The sequence below is a fragment of the Geotrypetes seraphini genome, chromosome 4 (assembly GCF_902459505.1).
Source record: "Geotrypetes seraphini chromosome 4, aGeoSer1.1, whole genome shotgun sequence".
NCBI lineage: Eukaryota > Metazoa > Chordata > Amphibia > Gymnophiona > Dermophiidae > Geotrypetes > Geotrypetes seraphini.
The window spans coordinates 137536637-137556077 of NC_047087.1; the positions used below are offsets into that span (position 1 = coordinate 137536637).

Genomic DNA, 19441 nt, shown 5'->3' on the forward strand with positions numbered 1-19441 from the left:
CACTGGCAAACTACTAAGACTGAAATAAAAAAAACCATCTCCGCTCTGTCCCCGCAAGCTCCGTCCCCACAAACCATTTGATCCCATCTGCACAAGCCTCAAATAGTTTGATTTTATATTGAACACATTTTATTAAAGTATAAAAAGAAACAATATTCTGTGCAATTGTCATTTTATAAATACAAATAAAATAGGGTGAGGAACAACAAAACCCCTATCTCTCCTCCCCTTCACATATATCCCCTCTACTATCAAGAATACTGAATAAGCCAAATTATTACAGAATGGTACACAGAAATATAATGCTAACAGAATATCGCAGTCACACATGACAGGAATAGTGTTAGGGAAGTGCAACTGGAGCAACAGCCCCCTGGTCAGAGCCAGCTGAAAGCTAAAGAAGCACTGCCTGGGCTTTGCAGTCCCCAGTTATGTCGAACACCAGCTCTATCAGGATATTATTTCAAATTCGATATAAAATTATTATTTTTTCTACCTTTTGTCATCTCTGGTTTCTGCTTTCATCGTCTTTTCACTCTCTTCCTTCCAGCGTCTGCCCTCTGTCTCTCCAATCCAGCATCTGCCCCTTCCATCCACTGTCTGCCCTCTCCCCCTTCCATATGGTATCTGCCTTCTTTCTATGCCCCTCTCCCCTTTCCATACAGCCTGCACCCCCTCTTTCCATTTTACATGATTCATTCCAGCTTCACTGCTCTCTATCATTTTATCTCTCCTATACCAGATCTAGCGTCTTTGTCCTTTTCTCCTTATTTCTCTGCTGACCCCCTTCCCAGCGTCAATCTATATTTATTTTCTCATTCCTCTGTCTCTCCCCTTTCCCTCATCTGATCTCTCCATTCCATCCTGACCACTTCTCCTCCTCTAATCTCCCTGCCAGCTGTTTCCTTCCTATTTTCCTCCTTCCCTGTCTAGCAGTATCCCTTCTCCCTTCCCTCCTCCCCCTTATACAATAGTAACTCTCTTCCCTTCCTTTTTTCTCCCCTGTCCAGGAGTACCCCTTCTTCCTTCCCTCTCCAGCAAATTTTTCTTCTCTAGCCTAGCGGCAGCTCTGTGTGCTTTTAACTTCGCCACACAGCTACTGGTAGCAGTAATTTAGGTGCAGTTTCATCAAGCAGCCTTGGGGCCCTTGCTGGGCAGGAGTCCCGGCATGCTAGGCAGGAGTCCCAGCATATGCAAAGAAGGCAGAAGTCATATGCGGCAGAAGGCATACATATCAGGAGTCCTGGCATATGCGATGGTAACAGGAAGTTGCAAGTTAGTTGATGCCAGCACAGAAGCCTATCTTTCTGCCCAGTGTGCAGTTTGAGGAGGGGACCTGAATCCTTCATGGACTGGCAGAAAATTTTTGAGGACTGACACCGGTCCACGGACCAACAGTTGAAGAACACTGTTATAGACTATCTTAAATTGTCTGGGTTGCCACACCTGCCTGAGGACACTGTGAATATGCCTCTTCAAGCGAAAGAATTGCAACAGGCTATCAAAGCAACCAAGCTAGGTAAGACCCCTGGCCCAGATGGATTTTCAGGTGAATGTTAACGGTTGTTGACGCCTCATCTCTGTGGTTCCTTGCTATCTTATTATAATGAGGTAATTTTGAAAGGTTCTTTTCCTTGTTTTGCAAACGAGACGCTTATCACCCTGATTTTGAAACCTGGCAAACCAGCCATAAACCCTGCTTCTTACCACCCTATTTCCCTGATCAATGTTGATCCTAAGCTCTTTTCTCACATTCTGGCTGATAGTGTTTGCTTATTGCTGAGATCCAATAAAAACTATAGTTAAAAAATAAGACCCCCAGTTCCTTATTAAAGGGTCATGTCCCTGACACAAGGTGAAGTTAAGTTGAAAGAGCTTCTTACTTTCATTGCAAGGCACATGTTCTAGAACTTCCTTAATAAGATTCTTTTCATTGAGCCGGAATGCCATGACAATAGCAGCTGTGAATTCCTTTCGCCACAGCACTTTTCGTACATTGCTGGTAGTGATGTCCAGATCCAATTCAAAGGGATCAAAGATTACTGTAGAGTCTAGAGAATATATCAGAAGACCTTCAGTAGTGGTTGCAGCCCAGCTACGGCCTGGAAAGGAAGGAGGAACACAACATACATATTACATTTTGGGAACTTAATTGGATACATAAATATTTTCCATACTGAAAACATTAAAAAATGAGGACCTAATCAAGAGGCTATGCACATCCTACTTAAAACAAACAATTAACAATTATACCAAAACATATCACCAAGCTAGGAAACAAATCTCACCCCTCCTACACCTGCAACCACAAATGCGTATATACTCTCCTCTCACTAAACCCATCAAAACAAGCCAGAGGAATTTTAGGACAGTATGGGGACAATTTTCATGTTTCCATAGCTGGATTTCAAATATGCAAAGAATTGCAGGTGCGAGTCTGGCCCCCTAATTGAGCAACATCTATTATGTTAGCTGCAAAGTAGATTACACCACTTTCTAAAGTACAATTGTATGTTTTATTTGAAAAATGTATAATGAAAAAATACAAACAATTGCATCTCCTTTTTTCCCAAATGTGTGTATATTTCAAAGTTCCCCACTCCTCAGAATGCTTCTGCTCAATTTGAGTAAAAGCTTCACTACTATGGAGCTACAGTAGGTGCAGTGGCATAGTAAGAGGGGGCGTGGGGTTGTTCAGAGCGCCCTAAGTCCTCTCCGCCCTCCTCACACCCTCTCTTTGCCATTGCAAGCAACTACTCTAGCCTGTTATTTGTGCAGGTCTGGCTCTCTCTGAAATCACTTCCAAGTCGTGGGGCCAGGAAGTGACATCAGAGGGAAAGCCAGTGCGAGCAACAGATGGAGAAGCTGCTCACAATGGTGAAGATTTAGAGCTATGGGATGGGAAGGGACGGCGCGAGTGTGGCAAGGGGGTGCGGAAGGGGATGGGGGGCAGAGGAGGGTGCGACGGGGGGGGCACCACCGCCCCAAGCACTTCCCACCCTCCCTATGCCACTGAGTATGTGTGAACTTTATCTATTCCAACTTTGATCACCACCATTTCCCATAAGGCTGTCCTAATTTTATCCACAAAGTTAAGACATTGGTATAAACATTGCTGCACTAACCCAGATATTCAATGCTGGAGGCCCAACATACCCCAATACTGGCTGCGGGTTGAATATCAGGCCCATAAAATATATACTGTAAATACCTGCATACAATACGGACAGTTTTCAAAGAACCCATTTCCATGGGTAAGTGTTTTACCAATGAAAATGTTTTGAATATTGCCTTCTTTGCTTGCTAATGTTACTAAGGAGGTCATAACAGCTTAAAAAAAGAACAGCATGTATGTACCTGTGGGGGAGAAGCGAAGACAGGTAACTCTGATCTCTGGTTTAAAGTACCGGGAACTCATATCACCTGCAAAGAAATGCACTGCAAATTACTTAAGGTTGTGACTGGTATGCCAAAAACCAAAGGCTCCTTTTATGAAAGTATGGAAGAGTTTCTTATCGCGAGCCGGTGAGGTAAATGCTGCGACGCTCATTCAATTCCTATGAGCATCGGAGCATTTACCTTGCTGGACCCTGGTAAGAAGCTCTTCCATAGTTTAATAAAACCCAGTGTAAATGCAGACCTAAAGTCAGGGTTCAATAAAAAATATTTGCTAACTGAGTTATATTTAAAGTTCAAAATTCTTCAAGAACAATTTTTATGCTGAATTAGATGTGGAGGAATTAGTTTATTTAAAATCTTGATGAACTGCCTTTTGAGGGGATAGGGGAATGAGGGCAAGCCTGGGAGTACATGTGACAATATTTATCTTCAAAAATTCTGCCCTCCAATTCTTAGGTTAAAAAAGTGGGAGGGGGATAGGTCTTCAGATCAGTTTTGGGCCTAGAAAGTAATGATTCTAAAAATTCAGCAAAGACTGAACCAGATAGGCAAGTCATCACTACCCTCCCAATTAAGTTTGGCAGATAGGGGGCATGGGGGCTGTAAGCAGATTTTTTGTAATTGAATTTTTCAAATTGGATGGGATTTTTGTAACATACAATCCCAAAAGCTTATAAGAAAAATGGTAATCATTTCAATTATACAAAGGAAAAAAACATTAAAGAAATACCAAACAGCCCCCTTCAATGAAGAAGTTGCCTTCAATAACTTAAAGAAATTAATATAAGGAAAATGATGTTAGGATATATCTTCCCAAAATTATTTATCAGCATAGCATTTGCTTAAATATTAATTTGTCAAGATATTTTATTCTCAGTCTTTCAAGAATTGTTCTAATTGAAGCAGATCTAAAAAAAATAGTCATTATTTTGGAAATTAAACATTTACAAGGGGGGAAATAAAAGTAGCACTCAGAGAAACCACCTTAGGCTTCAAAGCCAAAAAGGACTTCCGCCTTAATTGGGTTGCTCTGGCTACTTCTGGAAATATTATTCCCTTAGCTCGATGGAAATTTTTGTCTCTCTTTTTTAAAGTATAACTTCACTATGAAAGATTTATCACCTTCATTAAGACAAGTTACCAAAAGGGTTGATTTTGTCTGTATCTTATCTCAAGAATCCTCTAAAAAAAGCAGTAAGATCTAATCCTAAAGGTACTAGACCAGTGGTTCCCAACACTGTCCTGGAGGACCACCAGGCCAGTCGGGTTTTCAGGATAGCCCTAATGAATATGCATGGAGCAGATCTGCATGCCTGGCTCCTCCATTATAGGCAGATCTCTCTCATGCATATTCATTAAGGCTATCCTGAAAACCCGACTGGCTTGGTGGTCCTCCAGGGCAGGGTTGGGAACTGTACTAGACGATTAACTCCTGGAGGCTGGAGGAGTTATCGTACAGCGAGAGATTAGAGAAACTGGGCCTCTTCTCCCTTGAAAAGAGGAGATAAGAGGGGACATGATAGAAACATTCAAGATAATGAAGGGAATAGACTTAGTAGATAAAGACAGGTTGTTCACCCTCTCCAAGGTGGGGAGAACGAGAGGGCACTCTCTAAAGTTGAAAGGGGATAGATTCAGTACAAATGTATGGAAGTTCTTTTTCACCCAGAGAGTGGTGGAAAACTGGAACGCTCTTCTGGAGGCTGTTGTAGGGGAAAACACCCTCCAGGGATTCAAGACAAAGTTAGACAAGTTCCTGCTAGATCAGAACGTACACAGGTAAGGCTAGACTCAGTTAGGGCTCAGGTCCTTGACCTAGGGGCCGCCGCGGGAGCGGACTGCTGGGCACGATGGACCACTGGTCTGACCCAGCAATGGCAATTCTTATGTTCTTATTTCAAAAAAGTCATAGTAGCAGCATTTTCCATATCTAGACTCGAGGCATTTCCTCAATAGGATCTCAGGTGAAAGTTTTGTAAGTTCTTGTTGTAATACATCTTGGATAATTCTTTTGTAATCCGCCTTGAACTGCAAGGTAATGGCGGAATAGAAATCCCTAATGTAATGTAAATATATAATATGAAAATTAATATCTGCATTCTCAAGCATTTCCATTTTAAAATGTATATTACAAGTCTTTTATTGCAGAGGCTGAAACAGCCTGTAGAGCTGACACTTGAGATTCAACTATACTACAGTGTTTATCCAATAAAGTAACATTTGAACCCACATTGGGAAATTTTTTTGACAACTTCTTGTGAGAAAACCTTAATCTGCGAAATAACTGATCTTAACATCCCTTCCATTCTTTGATTGATATCCCACAAGTCTTTAAGGGTAACATCTTGCTTTTCTTCATTCAATGAAGAATCTAACAAAGTCACCATCTGAGGTATTTTAGTAAAAGTTAGCTTTGTCGATCTTTGTACATCCTTCAGGGATCAAGTCTCTGGCAGAGGAACTTCAAATAAGGTCCTCTTATCGCAATATATAGAAGGAGTGGGAGGAATATGCTCTTGAGGGGACAATGAGACCTTTGTTGGTGAAGAATCCTGCTTTTGACTAAAATTCTAATTACCTACTGATGCAAAATGACGTCCATGGGTAACGTGACCATTTATTTTTTTCCTCAAAATGGGACATCTACTAATTTTCAGCCCCGCCCCAGCCCTGCCCCCAATTTCTTCCATTAATTTTTCATGTACAGTATACAGAATATCTTATTAATCATAATGGTAACCATAAAATTAAAAAAACAAAAACAAAGCATACTATATGTAGAGAAAATGTTACATATCTCTACATAATGTTATTATGTTAATAGTCGGGGGGTTTCAAAGAGGTCAAGACAGATGATTTTAAAATAAGTAATGTCACCTCAGTAACAATTATAGAAAAATAGGCAAATATAATGCAAAATATAGACAGCAGATATAAATTCTCAAAACAAACATTTTGATCACTAAATTGAAAATAAAATCATTTTTCCTACCTTTTTGTCGTCTGGTGAGTCTCTGATTGCACTTCCTTCTGACTGTGCATCCGTTCTGTCTGTTTTTCTTTCTTTCTCTCTCTCTCCCTGCCCCCTTTCTTTCTCTCTCTCTCTCTCCCTGTCCCCCTTTCATTCTCTCTCCCTGCCCCCTTTCTTTCTCTCTCTCTATCCCTGTCCCCCTTTCTTTCTTTCTTTCCATCTTTCCTATTTGCAGCGGGCTTGGGCACCTCCCGCTGCTGGTTGGTGTCAAGCAGCAGCTCCTCCAGGCTGTGGCTGTAATGGTAGATCTCATTGGGCACAGCTGGTTGCAGCGCCAGAGGGGGATGTACTTGAGCATGGTGAGGGTCGCTGCCACCCGGGCCGCTCACATGCAACGTGCAAAGCTGTGCTTGGGGACAACGGAATAGGGTACCTAAAAATGGGATGGTCCCGTTCAAAAACGGACATATGATCACATTATCCATGGGCCAACTGGGACCGGGGTGGATACTTTATTTTAAGTAGATTGATAATGGGAAAATGTAAGTCCAAAACTAAAGAATAAGGAATCCCTTTATCTTTATTCCCCTTGGAGTTTCAAGGGGCTTCCAAGGGGCAAAGCGTGCCCCTCAGGGCATGACCCTCTACCCATGCCCTGGGCCAAGCACCACAGGAGCGCAAATCTCTTGTAGAGAACTGTGAGACCCCCTATGATATCACTGGGAGGCAACCATAGATATGCCTGGTAGGGTCGGCAACTTGGAGCAAGCTCAACAGATACCAAGATAGCTGGAAACTCAGGCTCAGAGATCCACACTCAGGTATGCTACCAGGAAACAACTTCTCAAATATTCACAGGAGTGCAGGTTACTTGTAGGAAACCTAAATGAGAATTATACTAAATTCCTTCTATACACTGCAAATTTGTCCATTGCTGAATTTCTTCCTCTGTTACTCCATCTAGGAGCAGTCTCCTCTTTTCTCCAACCAATTAAACAGGAATCTTTTTGCCAATCAATCCTGTTTAAACTGATGTCTCAAATTGTTCTAATAACTGCACAAATCTAGTATATTTCCAATCAATTATTTATTTAAAAAGTCATTTAATGACAAATATTCTTACATCAATCAAGCTACACCTATAGTTCAATTTTGCCCACAAATGCTCTCAGCTGCATTCTGCTGCTAAGTACGGGGTAAACCCCAGGGGACTTACAGTAAATCAAGTGTGGCACATGGATGTCACACAATATCCCCCTTTCGGGAAATGGAAATATCTGCACGTTACTATTGACACCTATTCTGGTTATTTTTGGGTAACATTACAAACAGGAGAAACAACGAATCAAGTAATTAATCATATGTTACAATGCATTGCTGTTATGGGAAAGCCAAAAACTTTAAAAAAACAATGGCTCTGCATATTCTTCCAATGCTTTTTCTGAGTTTTACTTACAATGGGATATCCTGCTGATTCACGGCTTGTCTTATGATTCTACAGGACAAGCCATTGTGGAACGTATCAACCATACATTAAAATCTTATCTATTAAACTAGAAACCAGGGAGATCACGTGATGCACTGAGCCAAGGCAGAAGCAGGCTGCCTGAGCTCCCGGGCCCCGAGTCCTGAAGCGCCCTGTTACTAGCCTTTGGAGGTGAGCCGGGAGACAGCGCTTTGCAGCGCTTGCTGTACACAATATAAGGACAGATTTCTGTCCTCTCCTGCGTCGCCGATGTCCAACTGCACTCAAAAAAAGGATCGGGACCGCCTGCAGCACGGCGCTGACAAAATGGCGCCGGTCACCACCATAGCCGCGATTCAGCAAATAGCGCCGGAGGCGCTGACGGCCCTTACTCAAGCAGTAACAGTGACAATGCAGCCCAGCATAGAAAAACTTTCTGAACAGCTCCAAAAGCTTGAAAATCTACTTATGGAGACTACTAGCCGTACCACAGCGCTGGAGACTCGGGTTTCCAGCGTCGAGGATACACAGCAGGCACATGACACCACGTTACAGGAACTGCAGGCTCTGACTCAAAAACAAGCAGAAAGACTGGATGATCTTGAAAATAGATCCAGAAGATCTAACTTACGTTTTTTTGGGGATTCCGGAAACAGTACCCGGTCCTAAGCTCCTGCAGGTGCTGGAGGCCTGGCTGACCAGTTCCTTTCCCTTGAAGGAGGGCCTGGGGCCTATTCGACTGGAGAGAGCACACCGGCTAGCCAAACTTTTAAACTATAACCATAAAGTGGAAATCTTGCGCAAATATAAACAACTTCGGGAGACTTTAGCATTTGAGGAGTCTGAGATGCGCATTTTCCAGGACTACTCTGTGGCCCTAACGGAGCGCAGGAAGCAATTCTACCCACTTTGCTCCTCTTTGGCTGAAAAAAAATACGCTTTCTCTTTTTATATCCAGCCACTTTGAAAATTTACCATCAGGGACGCTGGCAGGTATTTGAGGCCGCGGCTGAGGCGGCCCTTTATGTGAACACTCAGGTGTTGCCCCAGTCGGACTTTACATGAAAGATCACATGGTGTGCTTCCTTGTTTGTCACATGCTCCTGTGTGCCTGTGGCATTGTGGATGCACCGGGATCTCCTGGTTTGGGGGAAGCCTGGATCTCAGATAATATGGCTGTTACTTGCTATTCTGGTTTAAGTTTGTTTACAATTTTGTGTTTTTTCCTGTTCTAGTTCAGAAATTGATATACTGTATATTTGAGCTCATCCTAACGTTCATTTGCTCTGCAGACTGCTCTTATGACTATTGTATTTACTGTATGGGAACTCGGGGCCTGGAGTGGCATTGTTTTGTGATCTTTCACACATTTTGGACCGCCTAGGGCGAACCTGAGGCTGTGACCACAACCATGCAATTGGGGAGAAGGTTAGGAAGGGAGGGTGGGGGTTGGGGTTCCAGGGGGGGGGAGTCCTTGGCCTACGTGGTTGCTGCTGGTATTCTTTCGATTATTGGGAAGGGTGGGATCAGACCCTGCTGCGAGACTCCTGCACCTGACATTTACCATGGTACTGGTGCTACTCGGGCAGGTCCTGAGCGTCATGTGGCTGCCCTGGGTATGGCTGGGAACCCGGGGTGGATTTTTTCCGCACTTAGCATTTTATATGTTTGTACTAGCCCCTTTTGTACCTGCTGGCTAACACTTTGAGAAAAGTATCCTGGAATGTTTCGGACATTACCTCTCCCATAAAACGAACAAAAATTTTAACACAGCTCAAACGACATAAGGTCGACATAGCCTGTCTGCAAGAAACCCGACTTACAGACTTGGAACATCAGAAATTGAGGAGGTCCTGGGTAGCCGCAGTGCATGCAGCATCTTCAACTCATAAGCGGGCAGGGGTGGCGATACTGATTAGTAAGACATTGCCTTACACTGCAAAAATAGTAGCCTCGGACCCACAGGGCCGCTACCTCTTGCTGCAGTTGTCAGTAGGCACATATTCCTTTTATTTGATGAATGTATATGCACCTAATACCTATGACCGTTCCTTCTTTGAGGGTCTCACTGCAATGCTTCTTGGGCGGGTTACTGATCCGGTATACATTGCAGGGGATTTCAATCAGGTGTTTTGACCTGACTTGTGATCGTTCTCAGCCGGGACCTGATGCGAGTATATCTCATACCAGGGGCCTGCCCTATCTTTGCGCCACTTTAGATCTGGTGGACCCATGGAAAATTCTCCATACCACTGAACGGGATTACACACACCGCTCCAGAGCACATAACACACAATCTAGGATAGATTACATCCTTACCACGCGCAGAGCATTTCTAAATGTGGATGCAGCGGTAATAGGCCCGGCGATGATTTCAGATCACGCGATGATCTGGCTAGATGTGAATGTGGGCTTCGGTATACGCGGACCTGTACGTTGGCGCTTCCCTAGTTATCTATTTTCTGACGACCATTTCAAAACATACCTAATGACTAAATGGGGTGAATTCCTAGACTTTAATGGTCAGCATAGCAATGATCCGACACTGTTTTGGAGCACGGCTAAGGTGGTGCTCAGAGGAGATTGTATAGCTTATGTAATAGCGCGTAATCGCCGTTTGTCCCGGGGAATACAACGGTTGGAAAAAGAACTAGCAAGCGCTAAGCGTCAGTATACCCTGTTCCCGACCCGCCACGCTAGGGAACTTAGCTTCCGTGGAAACGACCCTCAACTCCTATATACATGAGCGCACGGTGAAAATGCTCTTGTATCAAAAATTTCGCTACCATCGCTATGGAAATCGGGCAGGGAAGTTATTAGCCCGCTAGACATCCCAGGTGCGGGGTCACCGTTATGTTCTGGGATTGAAGGATAGTACGGGCCAATTTCACCACACTACTGAACACATTGCACAACTTTTTCAGTCCCACTTCGGGAAGATATATGGGCGCCGGGACTCGGGAGCTGAACCCCTTATTAAGGGCTATTTCACGGATTCCGGTTTACAGCCGCTCTCTGACTCGGATGTTAAGTTTCTTAATGCACCCATCACCTCTAAAGAACTACATAAAGCTATCCACAATCAACAAAATTTTTCTGCTCCAGGGCCGGATGGCTTTACGGCAGAATTTTATAAACTGCTCTCAGGGCAGCTTAGTCCTTTTTTGAGGGACTATTACTCCCAGGTAATCCAGGATGAACATTTCCCTGGAGAAGCGAATGAGGCTTTAATCACGTTGATATTAAAGCCTGGCAAAGACAGTTCTGCTCCCAAGTCCTATCGCCCAATTTCTTTGCTGAATGTAGACATCAAAATTCTGTCCAAAATCTTAGCTGATAGATTAGCGACCCTTCTCCCCGATGTGATTGCATCCACACAAGTCGGCTTTGTACAGGGTAGACAAGCAGTACATAACGTACGTAAAGCATTGATAGCCTTAGTGCACACGCAACTCCATCACACTCCTATGCTTCTACTCAGTTTGGATGTGGCACAGGTGTTCGACCAGGTCAATTGGACGTACCTCTTTGAAGTGTTAAATTGTATGGGGATATCTGGCTGGTTCGCCTCGGCATTACGCACTTTATATTCCACTCCAACAGCAAGACTACTTGTCAATGACATTATTACTGACCCAATACCTATTGAGAGGGAAACTCGACAGGGCTGTCCCCTGTCACCCCTCTTATTTCTAGTGTACCTCGAACCCTTTCTTTGCACAGTGTCTCAGGACCCTGACATATTGGGTGTAGACTTTGGGATTCATTCACTCAAAGTGTTGGCCTTTGCAGATGACCTATTATTTTTGCTAACTGACCCCGCTCACTCTGTTCGATATTTATTGCAAGCGCTTGACGAATTCAAATTTTATTCGGGATTTACGTTGAACTACCAGAAATCTATGGCCCTAGCTAGCCCCATGACACTACAACAGACATGGAGCGGTCACTTCCCATTTACGTGGGCTCAGACTTCAATTTGCTATTTGGGGGTACAGATCCCCCGAGACCTTACGACCCTGTACACCAGCAATATCACCCCATTGCTTCAAGACACCTCACAACATCTACAGAACACTTTTCCCTTATCGGTGGCGGGCCGGGTAGCCCTTTTTAATATGGTGCTCTTTCCCAAATGGTTATATCGCTTTCAGGTTTTACCTCTGCTGCTGTCCCATGCCCATAACATTCATTTAACGAAAGAGCTACAGCGTTTTCTATGGGGTGGTAAGCGACCACGTATGCCCTTGCTACGGATGTGTCTACCCAGGGATAGGGGGTGCTATGATTTATTAAATGTATGTTGGTATGCTATGGCTTGTCAGATGAGACATATTAATGATTGGTTTAGAGGAACATCTGATTTTTTTGCTACACCACTGGAGTTATCTTTGCTGGCTCCGTTCCATGTGAGCTATTTTCTACATGTGGCGGATCCGAGGATGCGTCCTTTGGTGTCTCACCACCCCATTTTTACGCCGGCCAGAAGGACATGGAGATGGGTCTGTAAAACAGCCAAATTGTCTTCTAGGGTGTCTTTATATTTGCCTATACAGGGCAATGGAGCTTTCCAGCCGGGCATGCAAAATGCCACCTTTCTTAGGTGGCAAGCACAAGGTCTACAATATCTTTTTCACCTGTTTTCGGAGGAGGGAAGCCTGGTCACATTTGCCGAGCTGCAATGGACTTCTGACCTGCAGGCTAATGATCTCTTCGCCTATTACCAGATACGTCACTATGTTCAGTCCCTCCCAGTGGCTGCCCTTACTGAAGTCTGCAGGGAGGCGCTTTCGGAACTCTTCAGCCTTTCAGCCCAACAGAGGATTCCTCTACGATTTCATATTGTGGGGATCCGGGATTGCCAACCAAGTACGAATTTGGATATATTAGCGACAGTGTGGGCTGAGGACTTGCATTGCCAGTTGACTGCTCAACAGTTACAACGGGTCCTGAAGAACATTCAGAAGGTGTCACCCAATATTACTCACTGGGAAATGCAATTGAAAATTGTTCTTAGACTTTACATTCCACCGGAACGTGCAGCCCGGATGGGGATTACTGCGTCACATTCTTGCCCGAAATGCAATCAGGCTCACGCATCTTTGAGTCACATGTTTTGGGCCTGCCCCGCAATCCAACAGTTTCGGAGACATCTTGGCCTATATACCACATCGCTTTGGGGACGGCAATGGCTTCCGCAACCGAGGGCGTTATTTGGATTTTATAATATAGCCTCGCCCAAACCCAGGGGAATGTCAGCATTTATCTCCAGAGCCATCCTCACCAACTGGCTCTCCTGTGATCCCCCGTCATATGCACAATGGAGATCCCTAATGATAGTTCACGCAACACTGGAGAGATGCATGGTGGGAGACTTGACTCTTGGCCCAGGTCGCAAATTTTGTCAGGTGTGGGAGCACTTCTGGCAGGACCTCACACCGCGTGCTCGCAGTAGACTTTTGAATCTTTAAGATTTTATTCCCACTCTCAGCTGTTGGACTGGCCATGGATTCTTGGGGAGGGGAGGGGGGGAACTGATTATATTGTTGAAAATGTTATTTCCTGAATGGTACTACTGTTTGTATTTGCTTCTTACTGCTGGAATAATAAAAATCATTTAAACATAAACCAGTGAAATATGCCATTCCTAATTTGAGACAGGTTCAAATATCTTTATCCCTTTTTTTGTTCATTATTAACCATTTTAACTATCTTTCAGAGTACTGTCTCCTAATCCTGTCTGGCATGCACCTGCTCCCTTCATAACCTGGAGAAGGTTATGTCGCTGTCTCAACTCCTATAGGTTTGGTTTGGGTGCCGAGCAGACACGTGCGACAGTCTCGGAAACTACAGAAGAAGAAAGGAATGTCCTAGCATCAGCATTTTCAGAATCCTATTCCTGAATTTGATCCCATCTTACAGAAACCACAACAAAGTCCCATACCACAGTAAGACGACAGGAAAAGAAAGCGTTATTCTAAGACTGATCCTGTGACTTGGGCACACATTAAAAGCTTCCATTCTCGGAAAAGAAAGCATTATTCTAAGACTGATCCTGTGACTCGGGGACACATTAGACGCTTCCATTCTCACCTTGAAAAAGACTGATAATTTTCACAACTGTTGTGCTTTTTCTTTTTTTAATTTAACAAACCTGTCCTATGGTTTAATACCTTTCTGCCAAAAAATACACCCACGCCGTGCAAGCTTTTTATAGTAGCACTGCAGATCTTCAAAATCTAATAGGCCCATCATGATATTTTGTTAGCTGTTGTATTCTCTTTATTATTGCCTCATGCATTGTTCTCAGAAACAAACTCTTTGTTTATCCCATAATTTTATGTACTGTAACACCTGTCGTAGGTCATAGGCCTATCCCACAGGTGGCAGTGATTTACATTTTTGATTATTTGCTGACACATCACAAGTTCTTTTACCGATTTAAATTTAATTTGAGAACTTGGCCCTTACACCACACTCTAAGAAGAAAAAATTTGTCTTGTGTGTATTCATTGCTTGTATCACCTTCACATGAGTTAACTGTGCATATTATGCATATATTTGGGCTTTTTAGGGTTTGCACTGGACATTTCTCCTTCATCTTAAAGCATTTAATTCTAGGTTACTATGCCCGGCACTTCTGGGTATAGGGAAAGTAATCTTGAGGTTCTCTTATTTTAGGGACATTTAGGGATTTTTTGATATGCCTCACATATCTACTAGGGAATGCTAATTAATGCCAGACCCCTCCGTCTGGTTTAGGAAGATATAGGGACTCACAATTTTGATTATAACATATGCACCTTATTAGTAATTATTGAATATGTGATCGATATGCGTGTGACGTGTTTGGGGCCCCAGACTGTGTGTGTGAGAATGTATTTGATTAGGTGTGTGAATTGTGGATGTGTCGTTATATTTGAAATGTGCATATAAAAATAAAACATTACTACCAACACATTAGATTTTGAACCTTCCAGAGGCACTATATGGAAATGATTAAGTCAGCACCAAGGGGAATAAGAAAGATTTCCTAACTAATCGATTTTATGACTGAAGCTGAAGTATCATGTACCAGGTTTAAATCATGGGGACACGTAGCCCAAAAATTACCCTGGGATGCCATGACTGTTTATACCCCCATAGTAGCAAATCACAAAAATCTGTCATGTGCTAGGGTGCAGAATTGTACTAGAAATTGCATTAACAGTGGGCTAGCTTTATGGAACTATTCGCATTTTGTAAATATTTCATATATTAATGCTCTCCTTGTCCTGCCTGCAGGATATCCCCGCTAATTTAACACACCATACGCAAGGCTGCCTGAGAAGATTTGGGGCAGCCTTGGTAAACAAACAATTGATTAATCCCAGAATTGCTAGAGCAAGACTCTCTGTCTCTATACCCTCTGATAATTATGCTTTAACTTGCTCTCAAAAGCTGAACTTATCTCTTTGACAGTCTCTTCATTTGGTGTACCTGGGTTAGCATTTAGAATTAATAAACCTTTACCCCCGATTAGCTTGTACATTAGAAACCCCCCCCCCCAAATCCATCGATCATACCTCACACAGCACTTAGCTTGTTAAATCAAGAACTCAATAACTTACCAGAGTGCTGGAATGCTTTATGGGCATGGCTCCCATCTGGCCAGTGGATCCGGGTTATTCTGCAATATCTCCTCTTTGAAATAGGTCTCTTGATTTCCTTCTGTTGTTTTTCTATGCCTGCCTTCCTTGTTTAAATTGCTCATAAGTCCATTTTATGGTCGCTATTGCAAATTATCCCGAGCAGATTTGCCTACCTCCGTAAAGCCCTTAAAATAGTAAAATAAGGGGAAATGTAGGGATGGAGATCTGATAAGTTCTAATCCAAGGCATCAGAACACAGGCAAGGTCCGCACACAGGCAATTCTGAACCAGGCCAGACCAGCACACTGATCTAGGCCCTGTGTACGGATCTAGGCCCTGTGCAGAAGTATGAATTCTTTCTCTTTCCCTCTTATCAAAGCAAGGAAAAAGGTTTGCACCTTGAGACAGAATGCTTAGGCAGTCCCCCCTCCCCTTTTGTCACAAGACCAAGACTCTCTTGCCACATATTAACCTGACACAGGTTTACCCTTATCTTGTTTAAGCATCCCTTATATGGGCAACAATCAGACTTTGCCTATGTGCAGGCCCTAAGTTTAGGCTAATCAAGAGAGCTTAAGGAGCATGCATTATAACCTTTGGTCTGTCACATGCTATAGTAAGATTTGAGAGCCCTGCTCCACCCCCCTCTGATCCAGCCGGGACACAGGAGACACAAAAAGGCCCAGCACCTGCACATTTACTTCAGCCAGCCAGATCAGGACCAGCGTGGGAGCCCTGCTCTGCCCCCTGCCCCCCGATCCAGCCGGGACACAGGAGACACAAAAAGGCCCAGCGCCTGCACATTTACTTCAGCCAGCCAGATCGGGACCAGCGTGGGAGCCCTGCTCCGCCCCCCCCCACCGTTCCAGCTGGGACACAGGAGATACAAAAAGGCCCAGCGCCTGCACATTTAATTCAGCCAGCCAGATTGGGACCAGCGTGGGAGCCCAGCTCCGCCCCCCCCCCCCCCCGATCCAGCTGGGACACAGGAGATACAAAAATGCCTAGCGCCTGCACATTTACTTCAGCCAGCCAGATCGGGACCAGCGTGGGAGCCCTGCTCCGCCCCCCCCCCCCCCCCGATCCAGCCGGGACACAGGAGATGCAAAAAGGCCCAGCGCCTGCACATTTACTTCAGCCAGCCAGATCGGGACCAGCGTGGGAGCCCTGCTCCGACCCCCCCCGATCCAGCCGGGATACAGGAGATACAAAAAAGCCAAGCGCCTGTACATTTACTTCAGCCAGCCAGATCGGGACCAGCGTGGGAGCCCTGCTCCGCCCCCCCCCCCCGATCCAGCCGGGACACAGGAGATACAAAAAGGCCCAGCGCCTGCACATTTACTTCAGCCAGCCAGATCAGGACCAGCGTGGGAGCCCTGCTCCGCCCCCCCCCCCCCCCCCCCCGATCCAGCCGGGACACAGGAGACACAAAAAGGCCCAGCGCCTGCACATTTACTTCAGCCAGCCAGATCGGGACCAGCGTGGGAGCCCTGCTCTGACCCCCCCCCCCCCCCCCCGATCCAGCCGGGACACAGGAGAGCCGGGACTCAAAGGGAGAGCCATTCCTCCTCTCTAACACTCTGAACCAGTCCAGTCCCGAACCCCAGACACCAAAAATGAAGCTATCCCTGAATACACACACACTAGCTACCCTATTGATAATCCTCCTCATTTCTAGTTGGAAAGCAGCAGCAAACAACTTACCCACCACAACCACAACCTCCATTACAACCAACTTCCCAACAGAAGAACACTCACATCAAGAAACTCGAACCACCACGCCAGCACTCAACCTGGAGAAGATCAACACATCCCAAAACCAAACCTCAACCATCCCCCAAAACACTCATCTACCCTGAAACAGCTCACATCCTTCAGACAGACACGGCTTCCCTTACATGTGCCTATGTTAACATCAGAGCCCTAGGACCCAAAACAGAAAACATAAAAAATTGGATAAAAACCGAAAACCTTGACTGCCTATTCCTCACTGAAACCTGGTTAACCTCAGACACAGACCCTAGAATAATAGAAGTATGCCCGCAGGGATACAAAATAACAGTGACCTGCAGAGAGAAAAAAAGAGGAGGAGGACTAGCAATAATAATCAAGGACTCCCTAACCCTAAGCATACTAGAAAAAACATCCACCCCGCAAATGGACTTCCTCGCATGTCATCTCACAAACCCAACACTAAAAAACTCACTAAACTGCATGCTCTGTTACATAACACCAGGAAACTGGACCACAGTGAGACCTGAATTTGAAAACTTCATCTACCAAAACTCATTAACAGCAGAATATAACCTTATCCTAGGAGACATAAACCTTCACTTAGAAGACACAACTTCCACACCAGCAAATAACTGTCTATCCTTCCTCAATGCCTTATCCTTCCAGATCCTAAACCCACAAACCACCCATGAAAAAGGTCATCAACTGGACATTGCAGCATTCATGACTCACCAACCATCCAACCCATCAATCCAAACTCCCAATGGAACATGGTCCCCATCCCTATGGTCAGAGCACTACACATACAACTTCAACATCAACTGGACCAAGACCAAACCCACACCTCAATCCAAAAAATCCACATACACCGCACGCAAACATATCGAGCCAACTATTTTTTGGTCAAAAGTAGACGAAACTATCCAAGACTGCGAGCCAAAAGACTTCATCTCTCACTGGAAGAATGTGACCACCAAAATCCTTGATGATATGGCCCCTCTACAAACCAAAACCAGAACCAGCAGGAAATCAGACCAGTGGTTTGATAATGAATTGCTCCAACTCAAAAGACAGTGTAGAAGATTAGAAAGAAAATGGAGAAAAACTAACCTAGATCAAACAAAAACCGACTGGAAAAAAATCAACAAACAATATAAAAATCTACTAAAGGACAAGAGGAAAACCCACTACACTAATCTCATAGGCACGGAAACCCAAGATTCCAAAAAACTATTCCAAATCTTGAAAGATCTAACAAGACACCAAACCCTACACAACCACCAATAACACCCCTCCTCCCTCAGCCATCCTCTTAGCAGAACACTTCAAGAACAAAATTACCAACACCAGAGCCACTCTCAACCTTACCCCACCCCATCAAAACGCAATCACAATCCACCCTTCAGAAAAAGAGTCAACTGCAGCAGACAGAACATGGTCTCAGTTCCCCAACATACAATGGTCCGAACTCAATAAATTCTACAAAAAATACAGCCATGCCTCCTGTGACCTCAACCACTGCCCCTCATATCTCCTTACTACCTCCAGTGTAAAATTCCGCACCATACTTCTCCAATGGATTCAATCCACACTCACAGAAGGCATTTTCCCTGCTGACCTCAGTGAAATCGTCATCACCCCTATCCAAAAAGACCCAAAAGTACCACAAAACCACCCATCTAACTTTAGACCTATTGCCTCCATTCCGCTATATGTCAAAATTATAGAAGGCCTAGTAGCCAAACTCCTCACCAACTACCTAGATGACCATAACCTACTCCATCTCATGCAATCAGGCTTCAGAAACAACTTCAGCACAGAGACACTACTAGGCTCCCTTATGGACACTGTCAGACAATACCTTAGTACAGGGAAAAAAATGCTTCTCATACAACTGGACCTAACTGCTGCATTCGACTTAGATCACAACATCCTTCTCCAGATCATAGATGCAATAGGCATCTCAGATAAAGTATACTCTTGGTTTGAAGGCTTCCTAAAATCCAGATCCTACAGTGTAAAATCAAACAAAGAAAAATCAGAACCTTGGTCAAACCCCTGCGGCGTACCACAAGGATCTCCACTATCCCCTACCCTCTTCAACCTTTACACTGCTTCTCTAGGAACACATCTGGACAATCTAGGCATAACCACCTATAGTTATGCAGATGACATCACCATCCTCATCCCATATGATCATTCTAAACCTACCATGACAGACATACTTCACCGAACACTTGA

The 19441-nt window shown here is 44.4% G+C and overlaps 1 protein-coding gene across 1 annotated transcript in view; it reads right to left on the reverse strand.

Moving 5' to 3' along the window:
- Positions 1–19441, reverse strand: part of PWP2 (PWP2 small subunit processome component) — a 360035-nt gene that overhangs the window by 60473 nt on the left and 280121 nt on the right. Inside the window, exons 17-18 of the mRNA XM_033941702.1 lie at positions 3358–3423; positions 1884–2102 (exon numbers count right to left, since the gene is read on the reverse strand). Coding sequence (XP_033797593.1) covers positions 1884–2102; positions 3358–3423 — 285 coding nt within the window. The remainder of the gene's footprint in view (positions 1–1883; positions 2103–3357; positions 3424–19441) is intronic.